The sequence below is a fragment of the Pipistrellus kuhlii genome, unplaced genomic scaffold, assembly GCF_014108245.1.
Source record: "Pipistrellus kuhlii isolate mPipKuh1 unplaced genomic scaffold, mPipKuh1.p scaffold_m20_p_1, whole genome shotgun sequence".
Taxonomy (NCBI): Eukaryota; Metazoa; Chordata; class Mammalia; order Chiroptera; family Vespertilionidae; genus Pipistrellus; species Pipistrellus kuhlii.
The window spans coordinates 86056651-86084146 of record NW_023425404.1 but is presented as its reverse complement, the minus strand read 5'-3'; the positions used below and the strand labels follow the sequence as shown (position 1 = coordinate 86084146).

Here is a 27496-nt window from a genome sequence, read left to right as displayed (position 1 = left end):
CTTAGCCTGGCCTATGCCCTCTTGCAATCAAGGGATGTTGGAGAGATGGTTTCATTCTGATTCTGCAGGCCAGGCCAAGGGATTCCACTGGTGCATGAATCTGTGCACTGGGCCTCCCGTGTGTGTGTGTGTGTGTGTGTGTGTGTGTGTGTGTGTATGAATTCATGCATGAGTGGGGTCCGGCCAGGCTGGTCAGGGGAAGGGACATGGATGGTTGGCCCACCTGCCTGCTGGTAAAACTTCTGGTCGAGGTGACAATTTGAATATTAGCCTTTTATTATATAGGATATATACTGAGTGGCCAGATTATTATGAGTCACATGGAACATTTGAACAAAGATTCCAAAACTTACTCCCAGATTTTCACTCAGTAGTTCTAGAATGAGGCCCTGGAATATTCACTCATAACAAACAATTCAGAATATTCTGACCTGATGACACAATGACAACCATATTTTGAGACATATCTTTATGGCTCCTGATTTTCATGGCCTTTGTTCTGTCCTTCACTTTAGGACCAAGAGGGTCTTCATAAAGCTCCATTTTTATTTTTGTATGAGAACTTCCTACATAAGAGGAAAGCTAGGAATAAAGTTCAGCCCATTCCACCTTGGTATTTTATTCAGTTATTATAAATCTTCGCACTTATTTGCATGAAATTCTAGAATATAGCAGTGCCTTGAACTATTTTGTTTGTAACTAGCTAGAAGAAACTCAGGTTTAAAGAGTCAACTACCAAGTAAGAAAACTTACAGTTGGAAAATAAAATGTGACCAACATTCATTGTTTATATCCCTAGTTGTTGTTTTTTTAAATATATATTTTATTGATTTTTACAGAGAGGAAGGGAGAGGGATAGAGAGCTAGAAACATCAATGAGAGAGAGACATCAATCAGCTGCCTCCTACACCCCTCCATCCCCCCACTGGGGATGTGCCTGCAACCAAAGTACATGCCCTTGACCAGAATCGAACCTGGGACCTTTCAGTCCACAGACTGATGCTCTATCCACTGAGCCAAACCGGTTTCGGCCCTAGTTGGTTTTTTTTTTTTGTTTTGTTTTGTTTTGTTTTTATGTCTTAAACAATATATTAAACTCAATAGTCTTTCATTTTAGCGATTTTTTTTTTTTAGATCTCTACTGAAATTTCAAATACACATGAATAAAACCATTCCTTAGTGCATACAAAAGAGATGAATGCTTTCATTTTAGATAACCAAAGAGAGTAGAAGGGAATGGGCAGGGAGAGAGATAGAGAAAGAGAGAGAGAGAGAGAATGTAAGACAGATACATTGACTGATTGCCTCTCACATGTGCCGTAACTGGGCCAGGATCAAACCTGCAACCCAGGTGTGTGTTTTTGACCAGGAATTGAACCCTAGACCCTTTGGTGTATGGAATCAATGCTCTAACCACTGAACTGCCATCCAAGTGATTATTAATGGCTATGTTTGTGCAAGTTACACTTTAGTCCACACAATCCAATAGTCTTTAAAACATAATACATTATTCAAAACAAAGGTTTTTTTCTTCTAGGAAGAAAAATGATTTTACAGGATCAAGGCTCACCTGGTGGCAAAAAGCTCCAGGGAAATAATTTTCACTCCCAGCTCAGCTCCTGGTGTTGATGTAACTGAAAGGGGTGTCGGTTCATTGCCCAGTTTCCTCATCCATGTATCTGGAATAATAACACCTATTTTACAAAGGAACCATGAGGTACAGCAAACCAAATGACAGCAGAATTTTCCCAATTCAAGATGTGAAATTAGAGCCTCATTGTGATCTTCCCCACACACTCATCAATGATTCTCTGCTATTTTAACTATTAATTGCTTGTTCATTCTCAATTTCAGTACCTTCCAAAGTCAGATCACTTTCAGCCTTCAGTCTCTGTTGGTGAACCCCCAAACAAGCTTTCTGATGAACATTATTACTGACTCCTCGATCACCCTTCCTTCCTAGCAACCTCTGGCTCTGCAGGCAGTGCTCACCGCCATGCCCTGGCCTGTGATGTCTCTGGACAAGCCTGCCAGCCAGCCAGCTATTGATGGGGTGGGCACAATGGCTCCTGCACAAGATGGAGTGCACATCTCTTCCTGACTCCTACCCATTTCTCCCCTGTCAGTCCTGCACACACTGTAATAATGCCCCTTGTGTGTCATGACTATGTCATGACCCCCTCAGGGCATACATATGTCACCCCTTCTTTTAGATACCTAGTGTTCTGTACATAGGCAGTTCAATATATGCCACCAACTCAGTAACTAATTGTTAGATTTTTATTCATCAAGGATTTGGTTTGTAAATTTGGGTTGAATAAAGATGAGATGAGAGGTAATAGGCTTCAAATTCAGGAATCCTATAGTATCCTGAAAACTGATTTTATCTCTGCCCTCAAATACCATTTCACATTTCAATGTCAGATTTTCCCCAGCTAAGTGGATTTCCTCTTTCTAATCTAATCAGTAAACATTTTACACAAATATCATTAACTTAAAATATAGTTTTATCTTAGTGTTTGTTGTTAAAATATATATATATATATATATATATATATATATATATATATATATACAATATATAAAGGAATCTGTATGATTCATCTTCTCTAATAAAAGAGAAACATGTAGCCTGGACCGGTTTGGCTCAGTGGATAGATCGTCGGCCTGGGGACTGAAAGGTCTCAGGTTCGATTCCGGTCAAGGGCATGTACCTTGGTTGCAGGTGCATCCCCAGTAGGAGGTGTGCAAGAGGCAGCTGATCGATGATTCTCTCTCATCGATGTTTCTAACTCTCTATCCCTCTCTCTTCCTCTCTGTGAAAAATCAATAAAATATATTAAAAAGAGAGAGAGAGAGAGAGAGAGAGAGAGAGAGAGAGAGAGAGAGAGAGAAACATGTATATTGACCGTACCTTCGCCACATCCACAAGCCATGCCCAACAGCCAATTAGGGCAAGTATGCAAATTAACCTAACCAAGATAGAAGCTAATTTGCATATCCAGGCAAGAGTGAAGACTGATGACAATATAGAAAGAAGCCAAGCACTGCAGAAGGGAGCGAAGTTACAGAAAAGCAAGCAAGTGGGGCTGTGGAGTAGGAAGGGAAGCAGGCGAGGAGGGGGAGAAGGGAGGGAAGCAGGCTGGGCAGCAGAGACCAAAGCAGGAAGCCTTATTGCAAAAATCTTCCTACAAGGGGCCTCTAGTTATTATATAAGAAAACTAGAGGCCCAATGCATGACATTTTTGCATAGGGAGGGGAATGGCCCTCAGCCCAGCCTGCACCCTCTCCAACCTGGGACCCTTTGAGGGATGTCCGACCACCTGTTTAGGTAGTTGGACATTCCTCTCACAATCCAGGACTTCTGGCTCCCAACCACTCGCTTGCCTCTGCCTGATTGCCTCCAACTGCTTCTGCTTGCCATCATGATCACCCCCTAACCTCTTTCCTGCCAGCCGGATCAATGCCTAGCTGCTCCCTGGCTGGCCCAATTGACCGTAACTGCCCTCCCCTGCTGACCTGGTCACCCTTAATAGCCTTCCTCTGCCAGTCTGGTTGCCCTCAACTTCCCTCCCCTACAGGCTTGGTAATCCCCAACTGCCCTCACCTGCAGGCCTGGTCCCCCCCAAATGCCTTCCCCTGCAGGCCTGGTCACCACCAATTGGCATCTCCCACAGGCCTGGGTCCCCACCCAATTGTCCTCTCCTGCAGCCTGATCCCCCCCAACTGCCTTCCCCTGCTGGCCTGGTCCCCCCAACTGCCCTCTCCTGCAGATCTGGTCCCCCAAAACTGCCCTCCCCTGAAAGCCTGATCTCCCCAACTGCTTTCTCCTGAAGGCATGGGTCTCCCCAACTCTCCTCCACAGAAGACCTGGTCTCCCCAACCCCCAACTGCACTCCCCTGCAGTCCTGGTCCCCCCAACTGCCTTCTCCTACAAGTCTGGTCCCTCCCCTACAGGCCTCCCCTACAGGAAGCTTGGCTTCCTCCATTGCTGGGAAACCTAAGCCTCCTTCTCGCTCTGTGGTTGCAGCCATCTTGTTTGGGTTAATTTGTATACCCGCTTCTGATTGGCTGGTGGGCATGGCTTGTGGGCAGAGCGGAGGTACAGTCAATTTGCATGTTTCTCTTTTATTAGTGTAGATGGAGCTCTTCCCTGTAATGCCACAATACTGGACATTACTATCCTATCTAATAAAAGAGTATTATGTAAATTAACCATCACTCCAAGACACAATATGGCTGCCTCCATGTGGTCAAAGATTGCCACCCCCATGTGAACACAAGATGGCCACCACAAGATGGCCTGCAGGGGAGGGCAGTTGTGGGTATTTAGTGGGCAGTTATGGTGACCAGGCCAGCAGGGCAGGGCAGTTGGGGGAAATCAGGCCTGCAGGGGAGGGCAGTTGGGTCAAACTATTCTGCAGGGGTGGGCTGTTAGGGGTGACCAGGATGGCAGGGGAGGGCAGTTAGGGGCATTCAGGCTAGCAGGGGAGCAGTTAGGCATCAATCAGGCTGGCAGGGCAATGGTTAGGGGGTGATCAAGCTGGCAGACAGAAGCAGTTAGGGGCAATTAGGAAGGCAGGCAGGCAGGCGAACAGTTGGGAGCCAGCAATCCTGGATTGTGAGAGGGATGTCCGACTGCCTGTTTAGGCCCAATCTTATCAAGGAGTCCCAGATTGGAGAGAGCTCAGGTTGGGCTGAGGGACACACACCCCTGTGCACAAATTTCATGCACCAGACCTTTAGTCCCATATAAATGACAATTCTACAATAGATTAATGAAAATTAACTCTTTGAAGATCAATCCTATGAAAAATTTTACCATTTTTCATGGAATGCTTAGTAATAAAATTAATACTAACATAATTGATTATCAATGGATTCTTTTCTAAAATAATATATATGTCTGTCTCCTTTTACAATGGAAATCAAACATAATTTAACTTTTTCATCACATCTCCAAAGTATCATTAAGAGTATCTATTATTGAATATTGTATTAATCAAGTACTAATTTTACTTCTTAGAATTCTTGTAGTTCAAGAGTTCCAGATGATACTTCATGCTATTATTTTACCTGTTGATCCCTTATAATTTACTGCTTTTAATATACTCCAGGTCAGCAAACCAGGTAATCAAATTTAAGAGTTAGAAACATGTTATCCACTGTTGGTTGAAGTGTAAAATGGTGCGGCTGCTATGGACAATAGGATGATGGTTTCCAAAAAATTAAAATAGAATTATGATATGATTAGTAGCAATTATATTTTTCAATATATACATCAAAGAATTCAAAACATGTTCTCAGAGAGATTTGAACACTCATGTTTATAGCAGCACAATGAGAACCAAAAGGTGGAAGCAATTTAAGTGTTCTTGGACAGATGAATGGATAAGCAAAAGGTGGTATCTATACTATAGGATATTATTAATTGTTAAAAAGGAAGAAAATTTGGCACATGCTACTACTGGTACATGAATGAACCTTGAAGACATTATACAACAGGAAGTAAGCCAGTCACAAAAAGACAAATGTTCTATGATTTCATTTATATGAGGTACCTAGAGTAGTCAAATTCATAGAGACGGGGAAATGAGGAGTTGCTAATGAGTACAGAGTTTTAGTTTTGCAAGATGAAAAGAGTTGAGGAGATTAGTTTCACAACAATGTGAATGTACTTAACACAAATCAACGGTACCCATAAAAATAGTTAAAGTGGTCAATTCTATTGTATTTTTCCACTATTAAAAATAAACTTAAAAAATAAAATAAACTTAAAGAGAATTAGAAACATGTATCACTTCTTTAAATAAATACTTCTCTGGTGTCTATTATATATCAAGCCCTGTTCTTGGTTCCAGGGATAAGGTGTTGAACAAAATAAATTTTGGCCTCATGGAGCTTACATTCTTGTATACACACAAAAAAAATCAAGGTTTCTAAGAGTTGAGAATTTTAATTAATTGGAAATATATTGTGATAAAAGATATAAGGTATGGAAATATATTTTGAAGGAAAAGGGTGAATTGTTCTAAAACTGGTTATGTCTCAATGGGTCTAAAGGCTTGTGAAAGTTATGTAAAGGTTTGTAAATGTTATAGAAAGTTTGTTAAAAAGAAGTTATTTAGATGGCACAGGACAGTGATCCAGGATAAGCAGAATAGGAAAACTGAGACAAATAGATAAACAACAGTTTGCAGCTATCTAGGAAATTCTATTTTCTCTAAACCAAGGACAGAAGAATAAATGGTTTGCACATTTCCTCCTCAGCCAGAGGGTAAATACTACTCAGGACCAGAAATCCAATTAATCGCCATTTTTTTTTTCCACACTCAAGGACAAGTGAAGTTAAGAGAATAAATCTCATTTTGGTATGTCAGCATAAAGTTGATAAATTATATGAGATTGTCCACTAAATGCCCAGTCTTTAAAACCCCTCAAAATGAAGGCCAAGCATGTGCTCTTCTGAAAAATAAATGTAATTAAGTAAATAAATTTAAGGATCATAAGTAAGCTAACATAGCCCAGCTGGTATGGCTCAGTGGTTGAGCATTGACCTAAGAACTAGGTCACAGTTCAATTCCTGGTCAGGGCACATGCCTGGATTGTGGGCTCGTTCCCCAGTAGGGGGAATGCGGGAGGCAGCCAATCAATGATTCTCTCTGATCATTGATGTTTCTATCTCTTTCTCCATCTCTCTTCCTCTCTGAAATCAATTATAATCAATATATAATAAAGAGGGAATATGCAAATTGACAACTCTGGAGGCTATGCCCCCTGCCCGGCAGGGCTTTATGGTGAAGCATCCATCCTACCTAATAAAAGAATAATATGCAAATTAACCATCAATCTGCTACACCCACAAGCCAAGCCCACCAGCCAATAAGAGCAAGTATGCAAATTAACCCCAACCAAGATGGCTGCAACCACAGAGAGCAGTTGGGAGGCTTGGGTTTCCCCGGCAATAGAGGAAGCCAAGCTTTCCACACACCCTGGCCGGCCTAGGCCTCCACTCAAGGCTACAAAGTTTCAACTATAGAAGGTAAATCCTAAGAAAAATGGCGGCAGCCATGGAGCTGGAGAGAACAGGCTAGGGTTGCCCCTGGCAACAGAGGAAGCCAAGTTTTCCACCAGCCCTGGTTGGCTTAGACTTCCACTAAAGGCTACAAAGCTTCAATTATAGAAGGTAAACAAATCCAAACAGAAATGGTGGCAGCCATGGAGTAAGGGGCTTGGCTTTGCTCCAGGCTACAAAGTTTCAATTGCAGAAGGTAAATAAATTTCAGATACCAGGGCCTCCACTTGGGTTTCTGGGGGGGGGGGGGGGTGGCTGACCTGCAAACCACCATAGACCCCTCCCCCAGGCCACCTCACACCCTAAGGGAACCCCCACCCTGATGCAGGACACCCTTCAGGGCAAACCAGCTGGCTCTCACCCATGCACCAGGCCTCTATCCTGTCTAATAAAAGAGTAATATGCAGATTGACCATCACTCCAACACACAAGATGGCTGCCTCATGTGGTCAAAGATCCTTTCCCCATGTAGATACAAGATGGCTACCACAAGATGGCCGGCAGGAGAGGGCAGTTGGGAGGCACCAGGCCTGCAAGGGAGGGCAGTTAGAGGCAATCAACCCTGCAGGGGAGGGCAGTTAGGGGTGACCAGACAGGTGGAGGAGGCAAGTTGGGGACAAATAGGCTGGCAGGGGAGCAGTTAGACATCAATCAGGCTGGCATGGGAGTGGTTAGGGGGTAATCAGTCTGGCAGGCAGAAGTGGTGAGGGGCAATCAGGAAGGCAGGAAGGCGAGCCATTGGGAGCCAGCAGTCCTGGATTGTGAGAGGGATGTCCGACTGCCAGTCCCAGTGGTGGGTCTAAATGGGCAGTTGAACATCCCTTGAGGGGTCTCAGATTGGAGAGGGTGCAGGCTGGGCTGAGGAACACTCCCTGGACCCGTGCACAAAAATCATGCACCGGGCCTCTAATCTTATATAAAAACTGCTGCTTGAAATTTTAACCCTGCTATTTTCATTTCTGTAAATGCTTGCTTGCTTAAGTAATAAGGAAAATAAGACTACTCCCATTTCATTTTAATAAAGAGGAAATATGCACATTGACAACTACTTTCATTTATCCTATATAATAAAGAGGGAATATGCAAATTGGCCATCACTACCACAAAGATGGCAGTGCCCACAGCGGAGGTGAGGGTTTCCATAACACAAGAAGGCTGCGCCCGCAGGGGAGGCCTAGTTCCCATAATGAGCCTTAAGGAGCAGTCAGCAGGGACCTGAGGCTACACCCCTCCCCCCACCCCTATGGGGCTTGACAGGGGGCCTCAGGCCACGTCTCCTGCCCCAGCACAAGGCCAGGGGACCTGAGGCCATGCCCCCCCCCCCGCCCAGCAGGGCTTTACGGTGAAGCATCCATCTTATATAAAAACTGCTGCTTGAAATTTTAACCCTGCTATTTTGGCTTCTGCAAATGCTAGCTTGCTTAAATAATAAGAAAAATAAGACTATTTCCATTCCAGAGAGGCCATAAGCTATGCTCCAGACTTGTTATCAGTGCTGGCACCAGGCCAGGCCTTGAGCTATGGTCTCATGGCCCCTTCCCAGCACGCAGGTCTTCTTTCTCAGAAGGCCCAGAAGGCTCATTCCAAATTTGGGAGACAAGAGAGCTAGAAAAAGTATAAATAGAGTTTCTTCCATGTTGGGGGACCCAGAATTTAAGACACATTTTTCTCTGGGTCTGTGAAAAATTTAATCATTAAAATGCAACTCCTTTTCTTTAAGCATTGTTTTGTGTGGTTTTTTTTTCGTCTTCTGTGACATTGGGGGACCTCAAGATTCAACCCCTGCACTGGTGTTAGGCTGGGGGATGCCAGGCCACACACCCCGCCTGGCAGGGCTTGACGGGGGACCTCAGGCCATGCCCCCTGCCCTGGACCGGGCCAGGAAACATGAAGCTCCGAGCACGCCCCCCACCCCCCCAACACCTGGTGGGGCTTGAAAGGGGACCTCAGGCTGTGTCCTCCGCCTGGCAGGGCTTAATGGGGACCTCAAGGTGCTCTCCCTTGCCCCAGTGCTGGGCTGTGAGACCTAAGGCCATGCCCTTCCCCCTAGCAAGGTTTGACAGGGGACCTGAAGCTGCGCACCCCCTCCATGTTGGGCTTGACAGAGGACTTGAGGCTGTGCCCCCCTGCCCAGTGGGGTTTTTCAGGGCATCTCAGGCTGTGTCCCCCACCTGGCAGGGCTTGATGGGGAACCTCAAGGTGCATCCCCCACCATGGCCTAGGCTGGGGGACCTCAGGCTGAGCCCCCCGTCCCAGTGCCGAGCCAGGGGACCTGAGGCAGCACCCCTGCCCAGCAAGGCTAGACAAGGGTGGGACTGGCTAGGTTTGACTCTAGCCCAATATCGGGGGCAGCTGGGTCTGGGTCTTATGCAATTTTGAGGTGCACATGGGTGGGCAGGAACTTGACTCTGGGTCCCGTAGTGTGCCCCATACTGTGACAGAAGCAAGATTTTCATATACATTTTATTAATTTTCTTTCATCTCTGACACTTCTATTATAGAGAAAGGGCAAATAGCAATATTAAAATATTTCCTCTAATTAATCCCCTTTTAATGTGCATGAATTTCACGCACCAGGCCACTAATAAAATGGAAATATGCAAATTGAGTGTACATCCATAACACCCACCAGCCAATCAGGAGTGAGTATGAAAATCAACCCAACAAAGATGGTGGGTTAATTTGCATATGCAGGCATGGAGCAGCAGGTGGGGCAGGATGCCTGATATGAGGGTAGGGCAGGAGGCAGAGGGTGCTACAGGAGCAGTGCTCCGGCGGGGAGCCAGGACTTTCAGGCTCCCGCAGCCAGGAGCAAAGTCAGGGTAAGGAAGGCCTATTCTTTTTTATTTTATTTTAATATATATTTTTTTATTGATTTTTTACAGAGAGGAAGGAGAGGGAGAGAAAGCTAGAAACATCAATGAGAGAGAAACATCGATCAGCTGCCTCCTGCACACCCACCTCCCTCTGGGGATGTGCTCACAACCAAGGTACACGCCCCTGACCAGAATAGAACCTGGGACCCTTCAGTCTGCAGGCCAACACTCTATCTACTGAGCCAAACTGGTTTTGGCAGGAGGGCCTATTCTTGCACAAATCTTCGTGCCATGGGCCTCTAGTATAATATATAATAAAGCTAAGCAATCATTACAGTTGACTGGTCACACTGATAAGCAATGGCCACCAGGGGGCAGATGCTCAATGCAGGAGCTGCCCTCTGGTGGTCAGTGCACTCCCACAGGGGGAGTGCTGCTCAGCCAGAAGCTGGGCTCACGGTTGGCGAGAGCAATGGCAGTGGCAGGAGCCTCTCCTGCCCATGCGGCAGCAGTAAGGAGCAGCAAGCTGAGCAGTAAGGAGCGAGGGCTTCTGGATTGGAAGAGGGATGTCTGCCAAGGGGTCCCGGACTGTGAGAGGGCACAGGCTAGGCTGAGGGACCACCCTCCCCATTGCACAAATTTTGTGCACCAGGCCTCTAGTGTGTGTGTGTGTAAGCTAACATAAAGTTAAAATTTGGTTCTTTTTTCACTTTGTTAAAAAGACAAGAGCTTTCCTTTTACTTTTCAGATATAAGATTTTTTAAAAGAACAATTTGGTAAATTATATATTTTTCTCCCTATGTGATACCTCCTAATTTGGCAATTCTTTTTTTAAAAAGTATTTTTTAAATAAATCTTTATTGTTCATATTATTACAATTGTTTCTTCCCCCCCCCCCCCCCATAGCTCCCCCTTACCTGGTCCCCACTCCACCCTCTGCCCTTACCTCCCCCTTCTACAACCAAGATTACTCTACCCAGCAAAGTTATCATTCAGAATTGAAGGGCAGATAAAAAGATTCACGGTTCAGAAAAAGCTAAAGGAGTACATCACCACCAAACCAGTATTATATGAAATGCTAAAAGGTATTCTTTAAAAAGAGGAAAAAGCAGAAAAAAGATAAAAATTATGAACAGCAAATACATATCTATCAACAAGTGAATCTAAAAGTCAAGTGAATTAAAAATCTGAGGAACAGAATAAACTGGTGAATATAATAGAATCAGGGGCATAAAATGGGAGGGGATTGATAATTCTCAGGGGGAAAGGGGTGTCTGTGTGAGGGATATGGGAAGAGACTGGACAAAAATCATATACCTATGGATGAGGACAGCAGGGGGGGGGGCAGGGGGGGTCGTGTTAGGGCAGAGGGTGAGTGGAGACCAGGTTGGGGGGGGGGGAGAAACAATTATAATAATCTGAACAATAAAGATTTATTTTTAAAAAATGTAATATGTTAATTTATGCTAAGGTTGTTCAACTGCTCACTATGACGTGTACTGACCACTAGGGGCAGATGCTCCAACTGGTAGTTTAGCTTGCTGCTGGGGTCTGGCCGATCAGGACGGAACAAGGTGGGCCAGATACGCCCTGGAGCCCTCCTGCGGTCCCTCCCTGGTCCAATCATGCACTGATGGGGTCCCACAGCCTGGCATCCTCTCAAAATCCGGGACGCCTCGGGGAATGTTGGAAAGCTGGTTTCAGCCTGATCCCGCAGGCTACTTCCCTTGGGAGGGCACCAGGTGCAGTGCTGCTATAGCAGCACAAGCCTTTCCTGATCAGGACTGATTGAGCACAAGCCCGCAGCAGGAACAGTGGGGCCGGGATGAGTGGGATTGGCAGGTAGGAGATGCAGGCAGTGTTGGACTGTAGGTTTCGGCCTGATCCCTGCATGACATCCGGGGGACCCCCTGTTGCACAAATTCGTGCACCAGGTCTCTAGTATTGTAATAAGGATGTATGGTGTCAGATGGGTACTAAACTTATTGGGATGATCACTTTGTAAGGTATGTAAATGTCTAATCACTATGTTGTACACATGAAGATAGTATAATATTGTATGTCAAAAAAATTTTTTAAGTATAAGGTTTGGTTTATGAGGAATATGAGGCTTATAATTCATACTTTATGTTGATCACCACTTCATTTACATGATATATTATAACTTAGTATTGTTCAATCAACCTTGTCACATGAGCAAACAGAGGCTCATCCTATATAATAAAGAGGTAATAAGCAAATTGACCACCACTCAACACACAAGATGGCTGCCCCCATGTGGTCAAAGATGGACATCCCCATGTGGACACAAGAGGGCCAGCAGGGGAGGGCAGTTGGGGGCAACCAGGCCTGCAGAGGACAGTTGTGGGGGACCCAGGCCTTCAGGGTAGCAGTTAGGCGTTGATCAGGCTGGCAGGGAGTGGTTAGGATAGATCTGATTCACATCAATGTAAATTTCACACCACTGAACTTAAAAACATGGTAAAGACAGCACATTTCGTGTTTTTAAAAACCTTTTATTATTCTTAAAAATATTTTTACTGATTTGAGAGGGAAAGAGAGAGGGGGGAGAGAGAGAGAGACAGAGACAGAGACAGAGACAGAGAGAGAGAGAGAGAAAGAGAGAGAGAGAGAGAGGGAGAGAGAAACATCAATCATGAGAAAGAATCATGGATCGGTCGCTTCCCACATGTCCCTCACCAGGTATCAAGCCATAAAAAAAAGGTAAATTGTATGTTTTACCACCATTTGTAAAAAGTTCTTTGTGAACTATAGAAACTGAAAGTAGATTAATAGTTCTCAAGGCCTGGGACAGTGAGGGAGTGAGAGGCAGTGACTGCTAGTGGGTATTGGGTTTATTTAAGGGTGATGAAAATTTCTAAAATTGGATTGTGGTGATGATTAAGTAACTCTAAATATAATAAAAGCCACTGAATTACAAACTTTAAATGGGTAAATTATCTTATGTAATTTAGATCTCAACATTTTTTATGCCTCCCTATGAGCTCCCTTCTGTGCTGTCCATCCATGCAGCCCACAGCTGGGTGCCCTGAGGGGACAGAGAGGACGAACTCTACTTGGTTCAGGGTTCTTCAGATTTTGACTGGCTTCTGCACAAGGGAGCCAAAGGAATTCCTATTATAGATCTGGCATAGGTCTTATCTCTAACTCTCATCTGCTGCACAGGGAGATAAAGGCACCAATTGTAAGAACAGGGCAAATGCAGTGTGAGTGGGTATTAGTTCAGATAACCCATCCTGGCCCAGCCTTCAAAGCTGTTTTTCAAGATATTTTGAAAACAAAGACCTGGACAAAACTCTGCATCCTTGTAAAAATTGACCGGCTTAGACATAACAGAGTTTGCTCTGGCCAGTGTGGCTCAGTTGGTTGAAGCATTGGCACAGGATGCAAGGATCATGGATTCAATTCCCAGTCAGGGCACATACCCAGGTTGTGGGTTTGTTACCCAGATGGATCGATGTTTCTCTCTCTCATCCCCTCTCCCGTCCTCTCTCTAAAATCAATAAAAATATATCCTCAGGTGAGGATTAAAGAAACAAAAAAGGAAATAACAAAGGTTGTATTTTATTTGAGCAAGTACAATATAGTATAACAAAGCAGCTAGTTTTCTCCTTTTATTCATCATTTTCCATCCCTGCTGGAATTATTTGTGTGTAAAGAGAATAGTCCTGAAACAAATATCTTAAACCTCATTATAAGTTAGCTATCACAAAATGGCAAAATGGGTTTTTGAAGAACAAAGTGTTAAAAATGTACTTATGAGGAAATGAATTTATATAGAAAAAAGCTACACATAAAGCATAAAGATTAAGATACACCAAGCTTAAGTAATTCAGAATCAGGCCTGTGTCTTTAGGATGACCTTAGAAAAGAAGAGGCACATTTCTGAGAATTTTGGTCTACTACGATGAAATGATGTCATGGCTAGCTGGCTGGCAATAGTTCTTGTCTCAAACATGTCCAAATTGCTTAGTTGCTTTTCACTGCAATCTATAATAACATAGTGCTAGTTTCACAGGTCCTCTCTATATATTTAAAGTTGTACTTTAGGCACACAGGAAGCATGAACTGGGCACAAGAAAACGGAAAAGGGATGGAGCATGTCTTGTTTCGTACAAGCGTGGTGCAAAAACACATTTCAACACAGAGAAGTTCATTTCTTTCATTTCTCCATTTCGCATGTTTTAACATGGTGAACTACATAATTAAGTATGACAAGATGGTGTAACCCCATGATCCAGAATCAGTAATTTCTATATTCAAAAGTCCTGGTTCTGAAACTTTTGGAATGACCCCCCCCCCCCTTTCCTCCAAATTCAGCTCTGGATTCTATGCACCTATGTGGTCAAGATGTAGATATTCATGCAGCTTCCAATTTACTTCTTGCTGTGTTCAGCACATTTGTAGGCATTGTCTATTGGAGGCTGAGAGTTATAAAACTAAGCTATTTTCATAGCAAGAGCTTTGGTTTCACGGACAAACTGAATGAGCAAGAATTCAGTTCCAATGCACCTTTGAGAGCTCAGCTGAAGCCCTAGTTATCTCAAGCTGTTACCACCTTCCGAGCAATGTATGTCCTTACCATCTCTGGATGGCAGCATTGTCAGTTGCATCAACAGCTTTCTTCCAGAACCCATTTTATTCAGTATTGATGGCCATGCCTCACAGAAGCCTGGGACGGTCCCAACCCCAGGAGTTGAATCTTCACTGGAAATCCAGTGCTTTTAATTCCATTCTCCTTACCAGCGACTAGTTATGATGAAAATCTAGCTAGTAAGGACACAGAGGGTCCTCTGTGCAAGTTGTCCTTGCTTTTCAAATAGGACAAAAGGAAGAGATGCTGCCTGTCTCCTCCCTGAAACTGGGGCAGCAATATTAGATCAAGGGACCCAGCCTAAACAGAGCAGGGGGAAAGGTCTGGTTGTGATGCCATTAAGTCACTATATTGATCAGCCTAGGATTTCCTACCTCTGGACTTATTTGGTGAGATAATAATATTTTATTTACTTATTTATATTTTTTTGTTTAATCCTCACTGGATGATATTCTTTCCCTTTGATTTTTTTTTAAATCAATCTTGATTGTTCATATTATTACAAAGGTTCCTCATTTCTTTCCCCCTCCACCAGGTTCCCACCCCACCCTCCACCCCCTCCACACCCCCCATTGTCCTCTTCCATAGGTGCACAGTTTATGTTCAGTCTCATCCTCCCTCCCTTCTCCCCCCAGAACAGTCAGGCCACTCCCCTCCCATATCTACTACAATGAACAGCTATTATTGTTCATCAGGTTTTTCAATCTCCTTTTTTTTGTTGTTTTTAATTAATAAACTTTTACACTTCTAAGAAGAAATTTTAAAATCTAATAATTTTAAACTTTGTTTTTTTTCTGCCCTGGGAATTGAGAGCAAACTTGTTTACATGTAAACTTGCCCTTAGGCTATCTAAAGGTGTAGCCATTCAAGTGTAAATGGACACATTGTTTAAACATAGCTGCTGGTTGGAATTGGATTACCTGTTCTGGGTGGGAAGGGCTTATCATTCCCTTTCTCCATTAAAATTAAGGTGTTAGCTTTAAAACCTCTTTTTGGCAAGAGACCTTAAACTTTCAGAACTTTAAATTTTTCAGATAGTAAATCAGTTACTTAGCATTTTCTCAAATCAATAATATTTCCACATGCCCAAGGATACACTTCACACAAAAGACTTTTCCAAATAGATCAATCAACCTCATCCAGGCCCCACACAAGGCACTCACAGATCAACACCCCAGCGCTATACTAACTCAACAAATCCAGATCTAAGCCTTCATCACTTGATTCAGCAGACCCTCAAGTTTCCCCAAAAGTTTCCAGCCATGTCTGAGAGGCAGCCTTGGGGCGGGGGCAAGCGAGGAGCAAGGTGTTCCAGACCTGGCTGCTTCGGGCCTGGACTCTGTTGCTCTGGTCGGTTCCACAACCAGCTGCTCCGGGTCTGGCCACTGCCGCTCCTGACCTGGCTGCTCCGGGCTTGGTTGGTGCTGCTCCGGGCCCGGCCGCTTCGGGCCTGGCTGCTGCTGCTCTGGGCCTGGCTGCTCCCGACCCGGCTGCTCTGGGCCTGGCTTCTCCGGACCCGGCCACTCCAGGCCTGGGTGATCCTGGACTGGCCACCCTGGGCTTGGCCGCCTCCGCCTCAGGCCTGGCTGCCACTGCTCCAGGTCTGGCTGCTCCAGGCCTGGCTGTTGCTGCTGTGGTTCTGGCTGCTGCTGCTCTGGGGCCTGGCTGTTGCTGCTCCGGGCCCGGCTGCCACTGCCTTGTGCCTGGCCACTCTAGGCCTGGCCGCCGCTGTTCCAACATTCTGTCCTTTCTTTTAAAAAAAACTCATTTATGTTGCAATGTTGGCTGCTGAATTGAGTTCTGACTTAGTCTTTGATTTTTCAAGATCTTCTTTGTATTCTTTCTTAAGTAATTTTACTATCTTTTGCTCTCACTTGATTTCTTCATATTGAAAACTTCTTTGGTTTCTTCCTCCTTGTCCTGGAAGCTCAGCAGGCTGGCCTGTGGCACCCCTTTGTTCTCCGCAGGCTCCTGCGCTGCTTCAGCCTGTTGCCGGGGTTGGCGTCGCCCAGGAAGCAGCCCTCAGCCTCGGCTCCGTGGCCTGCGATCAGCAGTCAAGGGCCCAGGGGCACCCCACCCCCTTGGGGGCCCTGTTGCCCAGCTCCTTGCTGGCGCCTGACTGGCTGGTGTCCGGCAGGGGCTCCTGCTCCTCGTTGCGTTCCTCCAGTCTGGAGCTTTTTTTCTCCTTCCCTCCAGGGCAATCCCGCATCAGAGTCAACAGACTGTCCTCTGCACACAATGTGTGCGCATCCGGGGGCTCGGCCTTTCGCCGCTCTCCTGGGACTCTGCCTCACAGCTCTGTCTCCCTCTGCATGAGCCTGGGTACCCAGGGATTGGCCTAGAACTGGGGTTCAGAGCAGTCGGGGCTCAGAACTGCCGAAGGTTTTGTTTCTTCCCGCCAGGGCAATCCAGCATCAGAGTCAACATTCCGTCCAATGTGCGCGACTCCGGGGGCTCTGCTTTTCGCCGCTCCCCTGAGATTCGCCTCACAGCCCCGTCTCCCCCTGCCCGAGCCTGGGTCCCCAGGGTCTGTCCCATATCTGGGGCTCAGTGCTGCCAGGTCTGGGGTTCAGCCCAGGCCGGGGCTTTTATTTCCTTCCTGCTAGGGAACGCCAGGCAGCACCCAGCCCTCTCCTCCTCTCCGGCTGCGACCTCTCCGCGCGTGCGCAGCATGTCTCTGTACCTTAGGCTTTTTCAGCTCCTCTGATTTTCCTTCTGGTTTTCTCTTTCCTTCTTGTTGTAGAATTTTCGGTCAGTCGACTACCTGTAGCTCTGGGCAATGTCCACACTACATTTTAGTTGTATTCCATTCAAATTGTTGTGTGCAGCTGCAGTTAGGTGTCTACCTGAGCAGCCATCTTGGATCCTCCCCTCTCCCTTTGATTTTTATATCAGAAGGGAGGGTGGGAAGGGGAAAGAAACATCAATGTGAGAGACACATAGATTGGTTGCCTCTTACATGCAGGATCAAACCTGCAACCCAGATATGTGCCCGTGACCAGAAATTAAACCTGTGACCCTTCAGTCTGCAGTCCAACGCTCTAACTGGCCAGGGCTAAGTTTTATTTTTAAAGCATTATGGAGATGAGGGGACATTTATTTTTGGCCCCAAGTAATCAGATGCAATCCTCTTCCTCTAAAATAACTATTTTAGAGTGAAGCACATTCTTTTTTATACCAAACTAATTCTTGTGTGGGTACTAGCTTGACCTTCCCCCTGTCCGAAATTTAAGCACCTTGGAGTGTGAGCTCTGGATTTCATCTGGAGGACCTTCCTCCCCAGCACTATCACATCCATGTCTGGTTCAAAATCTGCCTCCTAGAGAAACATTCTTATGAAATCCTTGCCTACACGTTGCTCTAATTCTCACACACAGCATTTACGGCTTGTCTGCTACTCCTGAGTCTTCTCTGTGCTGCCATTGGGCGCACATGATTTAGTGCTTACTGAACGAATGACAAAGCACCATTTTCCTTCACCTGAAACTTGGGGTTTTCCTTATTCTTCTTGTCTTCTTTCCTCATCTAACTTCTCTATAAGAGACAAAAATTAAGATAAATTTAGAGCTCAGACTCTAAAGGAAGGTGTTTCTAAAGGAAGGAAAGCTCCAACTGGTATGCCCTGCCTTCTGAGTTACAAATAAGTGACAGAATTATGATGGGGGAGTAGTTAGATGCTTTATAAATGACCTCCCGCTGCTGAACCTCCCCACATGCATTGACCAGTTCTATCACAGAAACTAGGGATGGGAGAGCGGCATCCTCAACAAGGCAGAAGTTATAGTAGAAAATATAGCATAGCAGAGTCTACCACAGAGTAGGCCTTCAACAAAGGTCTTATGAGTGAATGAGAGAAGACATAGGCAAAGAACAGGGCATGGTTATGGCTTTGGGCTTATTCCTTGAAGCTTTTTATTATAAACATAGAATGAAATGTTGATACCAGCAATAATACTGCTGTCTCAATGTAACGAACTTCATCTAAGTGTGCTAACATAAAAATATTTGATCTAATGTAGACTTCAAGCTGTTTTGAAATGGAAAATAAAATCTTGGGTTGTTTTTACTTTAAAACTCCTATAGTTGTTACCTTTAAAACTCAGAATAGAAGTCTGTCAGCAGATTTCCAGACCCTGTGCCGAAAGGCCTACTCCACCACACGAGCTGAGCTCGAACAGTAGTTGTGCTGTGTAGCAACTCTGGGCTGTCCTTCAGAGGAGATGGCAGAAAGGGCATTTGCAGAAACCAGACCCGGTGTGGAAATCAGCCCGGGCACGCCTGAAGGTCTGCAAATACAGTTCTAAGTCTAACTTCTACCCCCTTCCAGGTTATTAACAATTTGTTGTAACTTTCACTAAGTAACATTACATCGACAATGGAGCTTTTGCAAGATCTTTTCTATTACACAATAGAGTAAAGATTGTAGGAAACGTTCAGACAGTTAAATGACCATCGAACGCTACATGTGAAATCAACATGGTTCTATTAAGAACATCCTCCACCAGGACCGGTTTGGCTCAGTGGATAGAGTGTCGGCCTGCAGACTGAATGGTCCCAGGTTCGATTCCAGTCAAGGGCATGTACCTTGGTTGCGGGCACATCCCCAGTGAGGGGTGTGCAAGAGGCAGCTGGTTGATGTTTCTCTCTCATCGACGTTTCTAACTCTCTGTCCCTCTCAATTCCTCTCTGTGTAAAATCAATAAAATATATATTAAAAAAAAAAAAAAAAGAACATCCTCCAACTACGGCATTCAAGGACAGTAACACAATATTTCCCGAACAAAGCAACTAATTATAAAAATCTGCAAATGCCATAAATTCATTTATAGGCTCTTATTATCAGAAAGGCATGTCACTAGTTTCTTTCCAAAGTATAATATTTTTTGTGGTTTATTTTTATTGTATTGCCAGATGCATTACCTTTGATCATCCTTTCCTAAAATGATTTTTAAAAGACCTGCAGAAAATTTTATTGGATAGGACACTATTGAGGACACAGAAATTGGGAACTGCAAATATGTAGCATTAGAATAAGTCTTACAAATATTTCATTTTAAAAATTTGTTACATACAATTTTTTGTAGTTTGACTCTTTTAAAAAATTGAAGTTACAGCTAAGTTAACTACATACAATGAAGCATTTTTAGGAATGTTAGAAATTCGAGAATATGATGAATGATACAAAGGAAAAAAGCCATAATTCTTGTCGGCTACATATTGTATTGCCTTCAAAAGCAATTGTACATGTTGTATTCAGTTCATAGTTAAATATTTCTACTAATCTGTTTTAGGAGAGCAAATGTCTTTCAAGGTTTCAAGTTCCTCTATAAGCTTCTTGTTCTGGACTTCCAGCACTGCAACACGACTCTCCAGACATTTTACATATTCTTTCTTTCGACGTCGACATTCTTTAGCAGCTTCCCTGGAAAAAAATAGAAGCGAAAGGGCAAACAAACAATTTTTGCATGCATGCTATTGACAAACAGGCTGAAGTAAGCTTGTTATATGTGACATGGTTGCACTCCAAATCTTGGAACAACATTTCTAATTAAATTTCAAACACTAAGCCAAACCGGATTCTTAAGGGTCACAAATGTCCCTTCCATATGTCCACATGGCAATTAGAAGAATTGCTCCATCTCCTGCCTTGATTAGAGTTCACAGTAAACAAAGTCCAAGTCAAAGACCGTTACTCTGCTTTATGGCAATAAAGATCTTTAAGGGCCTTGAGTTCCTCAATGAGAGTCTTGTTTTGGTTTTCAAGCACAGCCACACGATTTTCAAGACATTTGACATATTCTTTCTTCTTCCTGCGACACTCCCGGGCAGCTTCCCTGGAACCAACACAAGGCAAATGACTCAGGAACAACCTCCCAGCACAATCCAGAGGGGCTCAATGAACTCTGACCCCCCAAACTCAATAGCCAGTCAGTCCTAGGTAAAATCTGCACAACGCCACATGACAAATGTACTCAAGCACATGCCATTTTTTAAGGTGACTAAGACAACAGGAACAACTTGAGAGCACAGTCCATTTGACCAGCATTCATCGTAAGTGGTGTTTTCTTAGAATATGTTCTCATCACATTCTCGAATTTCTAACATTCCTAAAAATGCTTCATTGTATGTAGATAACTTAGCTGTAACTTCAATTCCATGAGAACAGTGACCAGAATGGTTTTCAGTAACCTGAAACAATAGAACCATATCCCAAAGTGGGATTTCTACAAAAACATTTACAGATCCTTTCAATTATCTTAGTCATTTTTATCCACCAAAAGCCACACATTCCATCACAATGAGTTAACTTTTTTGATAAAAAATGATTCTAAAAATCAATCCTCAGAAACCTTAAGTGTCAATATGGGAGATTTTAATTCTTCAAGACTAAATCTCAGTGAAACAAGTAAATCAATCACGACTGCAGTTTATTGACTGAGAAACAACACGAATAAAAATAACAATAAATGAATTATAAGTCATACATACTTTCATAAACCAAAATGAAATGAACTCTGCTTCTGAAAATTAAAAAAGGAAGAAGGCATGGTACATAATAAATATTCAATAATTCAGATAATTTAAATCCAGTAATGTGAGACACCACAATTAAAACCATGCAAAAGAAGCTACTGAATAACTCAAAAGCACACCACAAGACTCTTCGCCCAGCACCTGTATTTACTAACCGACATACTGAATTTTAAAGTACTGTAGGCATGCCCAAAGGAAAGAATAGACCAGCAGCCAATGCAACAAACACAATAAATAGATGAATTACCGTCATTTTCATGCATGACCCTACCCTCAAAAAACAAAACTAAGAAAACAACTAATATTTTCTCTCTTCTTTTCTTCAGGGTGGGTAGGGGTGGCAACTTCATAATTTAATTCCTTTATAGGATGTATCCTGATAATTTTATTTTGGAGTTTTCAATTCAGAATAAATGCCTTTGGAGTAACCTTCACATAAAAAAATCCTATATTGCAAGATAATTCAACATTTTATCAAAAGTTGTATTGTATAAGTACCGCGCGCTAACCGATTGCGCCACTGGAGCTCCAAAAGTTGTATTGAATGTCAAAATACCAATGACTATAATGTCCATTACCATTGCTGCATTTCTGAACTTGGATTGATGGACACAACAGATTTGGCCAATTCTGCTGTATTTTTAGGATAGTTGACTCTAATAACTGTCTATTTGTTTTCTCTGTGGGAAGCTAAAGTCAGCAGAAAAGATCTTGAAATCCCAATGCACTGCAGGAAAAAAATCACCCTTATTTCCGAGTCAAAAACAATGCACTCACCCTGTGAACCCGCAAAGTTCTTAGACTTCTCAACTGGTTGGTTAATAAAACAGTAATAATATACAAGTGAACTGAATCTGGTAAATACAGATTAACTTAATCTAATGATGCACAGAAAAAAGTTAAGAATAAATTCAAGCACACATAAATTTGCCAGTTGGTGGACACAATTCAGGAGCTAAAATACATTCAATTAAACCAAGGGTTTAATGAATAAAAATTAAATTAAGTTCCAAATATGGAAGGAAGATAGTCTTTTTTAAAAGAATTCATCATTAAATGGAAATTTAAATGTCTAACAGGTGCTTGCTTTGGCAGCACATATACTAAAATTGGAATGATACAGAGAAGATTAGCATGGCCCCTGAGCAAGGATGACATGCGAATTCGTGAAGTTCCATATTTAAAATAAATAAATAATAAGTAAATATCTAACAGCAGTGTTGTGGGCTGATCAATTTTTAAATTTGTGTTTACCAAGGTGTACTATTTACTGTGAATACCCATACTTGGCATTTCACCTGTGTGCACATGTGTGCTATCAGAGTCAAATGTTACAAGCACAAAGCTTAAATAATCACACTAGTAGATGGCACATTCCCAAGTATTTCTCAGCTATGGAAAACACCTGTTTCTCCTATTAATAGTTAGCTCTGTTTTCAGGCCTTGCATTTGTCTGGATATATCTTCAGCATGGAGAAAAAATACATGGTAAACAAGAAAAACTGACATGGCTGTAAAAATATAAAAACTCACCAGATTGGTAGAAATATAATTAAATATCCATTATAAATGGTAGCAAAGAATAAAAAGAGAAAAATGTATAAAAGCTCTTTTATGTTAATGAGAAAAACCTACATTCTTCCTGTGAAGTTAAATCTGAAACTCACACTGAGATATTTTTGGGGTGACTCAGGTGTTGCAGTGGACAAGCTCTGGAATGAAGCCTGATTGCATATCCAGGTTCTGTCCACTTTGCACTGGGTAACGAATTATGTAAACTCTCTGAACCTTAGTCCTCAACTGCAAGGTAAGAATAATAACCAGCCCTATTTGCATGTGAAAGTTAGGTGACAGTTACAGAAACAGTAGTTATAAAGCACTCAAAACTTACATATGGTATTTACTCAACAGATTCTGAACAACCTAATAGCCATTTATTATCTGTTTTTCCTTTGTCTTGCTCTGAAATGGAGATTTGGAAAGCGAAAATAGAACCTTCTCAGAATCCCTTACAGCTAGAGATTCTATTAGCTATTTCTGCTCAATGAGATGTGGGTGAACGTTGTGGGAAGGGTCTTTAGAAGCGTGTTTAGAAGCATCAGACTCAAGCAGCCACGTTTCCAGCTCCAGCTCTTCTCCCTTCTTTCTAACTGAAGCGATGCCTGGAGGTGTGGCAGTCATGTTGTGATCACAAGAACGAATGTCACAGTCAAGATGACAGAGCAGGGAGGAAGAGCTGGATCCTCGATGGCACTGTGGAGCCCTTGTTCTGGCTGCATGCACCTCTGGACTGAATCCAGGTAACACCTACCAGGGTGAGCCTCCATTCCCTCGGGTTATTAAGAGCCCAAACACAAATGCTATCCAAAAGTTATTAAGTAATCATTTTTTTTAACTCTTAAATTTTATTTTTATTTTCCCCCTTAGGGAGAGCTGATATACATGTGTATGTAGATGTGGGACACCTTTTATAGGAACCTACTGCCTAATATTTTGTCTAGTTTGTTTCTGTAGTTCTGACAAAATTTTTAATCTAAAAATAAAGGTAGCCCTAGGTTTGGCTCAGTGAATAGAGGATTGTGGACTGAAGGGTCTCGGGTTCAATTCCAGTCAAGGGCACATGCCCAGGATGAGGGCTCCATACCCAGTAGGAGGAGTGCAGAAAGCAGTTGATCCATGATTCTCTCTCATCATTGATGTTTCTATCTCTCTCTCCCTTCCTCTCTGAAATCAATGAAAAAATACTTTTTTTTAAAAAGATGTGTGTATCTAATGAGCCTATTTCTGGTAATCTGTTGAGTTTCACAGGGTAGAAAATTCCATCTCATAATTTGTGATAACTAATAAACTCAGGAACTGTAACAAACATAAGAAGTCCTATAATATATCAAATAGTGCCATTTAAAAGGCTATATTAGTAACCTGAAAATCGCTGCTGCTGCTTCACGTTCCGTTACAGAGGACAGTGATGAACTCAGCAGTTGTTTCTGTTTTTGAGAGGCTCAGAAACCACAATTTCTACGTTAATCAGGTTGCTCACATCTAGTAAATTAACTACTCCTATGTGGTCCTAATCATAGGAAAACACATTAAGTCCATCTGAAATGTTTTGTTTTCTTACTTTAATTAATGAGGACATTATTTAAAACCTAGAAATAAGGTAACAAGACAAGAGTACTGGGAAAAGTCTATTCTTATTCTGTTCATTTTGAAAATCAGATTAATTTGTACCATTCTCCATAATAAAAATTAAACCAAGAAATGATATGCAAACTAGATTTTAAAAAATAATTTTGGGAAATAGCATTTGTATGATATACTGCTTTAAAAAAAAATAAGCTACAGCCCTGGCCAGTGGCTCAGTGGTTAGAGCATCAGTCCATGAACTAAAGGGCCTCAGGTTCTATTCAGGTCAGGGGAACGTGCCTGGTTTGCAGGTTTGAACCCAGGCCTGGCCCAGGCACATGCAGAAGGCAACCAATTGATGTGTCTCTCTCACATCAGTGTTTCTTTCTCTTTCTCTCTCTCTCTCCTCCTACCGTCTTTCCCTTCCACTCTCTCTAAAAATCTAAAAGTCAATGAAAGAAATATCCTTGGGATAGGATTAACAAAAAATAAAAAAATAAAGTTACAGTGATAGGGTACAAAAACAAGTGAGAAAATGAGAGAGAGCAGGCTAGAAATGTATATACTACTAGAGGCCCAATGCACAAAATTCATGCAAGAGTGGGCCTTTGAGTTCCAGCTTTCTCAGCCCCACAGTACCGGCTTCATCTGGAAGGTCGTCCGAACGGTCATTCCACTATTCAGCAGTTCAGTAGATTTGCATATTCCACTTTTATTATTATAGACTAGAGAACTGGTGCATGAAATTAGTGCACGGGGTAGGAGAGTATGTGTATCCCTCAGCCCAGCCTGCATCCTCTCCAATCTGGGATCCCTCTCACAATCCAGGATTGCTAGCTCCCAACCACTAGCCTGCCTGCCTGCCTGATTGCCCCTAACCACTTATGCTTGCCAGCCTGATCATGCCCTAATCTCTCCCCTGCCAGCCTGATAGATACCTAATTGTTCCCTTGCCAGCCCGGTCACCCCTAACTGCCCTCCCCTGCAGGCCTAGTCATCCTTAACTGCCCTCCCCTGCCAGCCTGGTTGCCCCTAACTGTCCCTCCCCTGCAGGCCTGGTTGTCCCCAACTACCCTCCCCTGCAGGCCCGGACACCCCTAACTGCCCTTCCTTGCCAGTCTGGTCATGCCTAACTGCTTTCCCCTGCTGGTCTGGTTGCTCCCAACTGCCCTCCCCAGCAGCCCGGGTTGCCCCCAACGGCCCTCCCTGCTGGCCCAGTCACTCCTAACTCTCCTCTCCTGCAGGCCCAATCAGCCCTAATTGCCCTCCCCTACCAGCCTGATTGCCCCTAACTGCCCTCCCCAGCTGGCATGGTAACTCTTAATGGCCCTCCCTTGCCAGCCTAGTCACCACTAACTGCCCTCCCCTGAAGACCTGTCCCCCCCCCCCCCAACTGTCCTCCCCTGCAGGCCTGGTCCCTCCCAACTGCCTTCCCCTGCTGGCCATCTTGTGGTGGCCATCTTGTGTCCACATGGGGGCAGCCATCTTGTGTGTTGGACTGATGGTCAATTTGCATATTACCTCTTTATTATATGGGATTATTATATAGGAAAATATCAGTAGTTATCCCTAAGTGGGGGAGGGGGGGGCTATGAGTAATCTTAATTCTTTCTGTTGTTTTGTGTTTTCATTTGACTACAATTTATCAGAATAAAGATGTCTTTCAGTACAATCAAGAAAAAACAAAGTTACAAAATAGATCAAATGAAATGTGTAAAAAAATTTAAGAGCCCTACCCAGTTTGGCCCAGTGGATAGAGCGTTGGCCCACAGACTGAAGTGTTCCGGGTATGAATCCAGTCAAGGGCAAGTACTTCAGTTGCAGGCTCAATCCCTGGCCCAGGTCAGGGCATGAACTGGAGGCAACCAATTGATGGGGGTCTCTCACATCAGTGGGTCTCTCTTACTGATGTTTCTCTCCCTCTGTCTTCCCCCCTCCCTTCCACTCTCTCTAAAAATCAATGGGAAAATATCCTTGGGTGAGGATTAACAAAAAATAAATAAATAAATAAACTTAAGAAAATTCTTAACACATACAAATTTATTTTACTAATAAAGAAGTTAGAAAATTATACTTATCACCTAACTTCACAAAATAAATACTAAGTACAAAATAAAATTTTATTTGTAATAAAGCCTTCCCAGCCCTAGCCAGTTTGGCTCAGTGAATAGAGTGTTGGCCTATGGACTGAAAGGTCCCAGGTTCAATTCAGGCCAAGGGCACATACCTGGGTTGTGGGTTCGATCCCCAGTAGGAGGCGTGCAGGAGGCAGCCGGTCAATGATTCTCTCCCATCATTGATGTTTCTATCTCTCTCTCCCTCTTCCTTCTTCTCTGAAATCAATAAAGAAATATATATTTTAAAATAAAATAAAGCCTTTCCATCATCATTAAAAAAATTAATGTATCTTTCAGACATTACTTTTCTAACACAAGGATGAATCTCCTGCTGATTGAATAGGTTCATGGTTAGGAACTTAGCAGACAATCTATCATGCAGAGCACAAGTCCACATAAAATGCCACTTGATACTGAACTTGCGAGAAATAGCTTAGGAAAAGTAATTTTTGAATAAGCCCAAAATAACAAATTATATTTCCTGTAAGTGGTTGCTGATTTCTAGTGAACCATCTTACCTGTTTTTCATTAGCCTCAGCTCTCGTTTGCGTGTGGCTTCTTCTGCAAGTTGCTGGGGGCTGTGCAAACTTCCTGGGGAGGCAGCCATCACTACTCCCTGTGGCAAAGCAGTAGTAGGCGCTCGAATCTGGTAAGTTGGCATGTCACCAGTGGCAGCTGCAATAAAATATTACATGTTTATATAAACAATTTAGAACTTGATATTTTCATATAAAATTACCTGGAAGTAATATACTTCTTATTACATGTTTTAAGAAGTGATCTTGCCGAAGCCGGTTTGGCTCAGTGGATAGAGCATCAGCCTGCAGACTGAAGGGTTCCGGGTTCGATTCCGGTCAAGGGCACGTACCTTGGTTGCGGGTACATCCCCAGTGGGGGACGTGCAAGAGGCAGCTGGTCGGTGACTCTCTCTCATCGATGTTTCTAAACTCTCTATCCCTCTCCTTTCTCTCTGTAAAAAATCAATAAAATATATTTAGGAAAAAAAAAAAGAAGTGATCTTGCTAATGTTTAAGATGACTATTCTGAGCATTACAGAAATTGTAGGTATCAAAGATCTTCAGCACTTGGGACAATAATATTCCACACGCTCTATACATTTAAGGTAGGAAAATGCCCTAATGCATTTTAGATAAGTTTTTATCAAAGGCTAACGGTAGAGAGGTTTTTCAATTGAGAGTTCGCTAAATCTAAA

General features: G+C 43.3%; 1 protein-coding gene and 1 non-coding gene across 30 annotated transcripts in view; one reads left to right on the top strand and one right to left on the bottom strand.

Moving 5' to 3' along the window:
* Nucleotides 1-19285: 19285 nt before the first annotated feature.
* CREM (cAMP responsive element modulator) overlaps nt 19286-27496 on the bottom strand; it is a 96398-nt gene continuing 88187 nt past the window's right edge. For 17 of the 29 annotated variants that reach the window (XM_036454475.2, XM_036454477.2, XM_045586409.1 and 14 more), the window contains 2 exons: nt 26802-26958; nt 19286-20340 (listed from right to left, as the gene is read on the bottom strand). In XM_036454475.2, the coding sequence (XP_036310368.1) occupies nt 20196-20340; nt 26802-26958 (302 nt within the window). In that variant the 3' untranslated portion in view covers nt 19286-20195. The remainder of the gene's footprint in view (nt 20341-26801; nt 26959-27496) is intronic. The other 12 variants (XM_045586387.1, XM_036454483.2, XM_036454520.2 and 9 more) reach the window with 1 other exon arrangement.
* On the top strand, nt 22120-22224 carry LOC118709851. Its single transcript, XR_004985164.1, has one exon. It is a non-coding gene; the product is annotated as a U6 spliceosomal RNA (small nuclear RNA).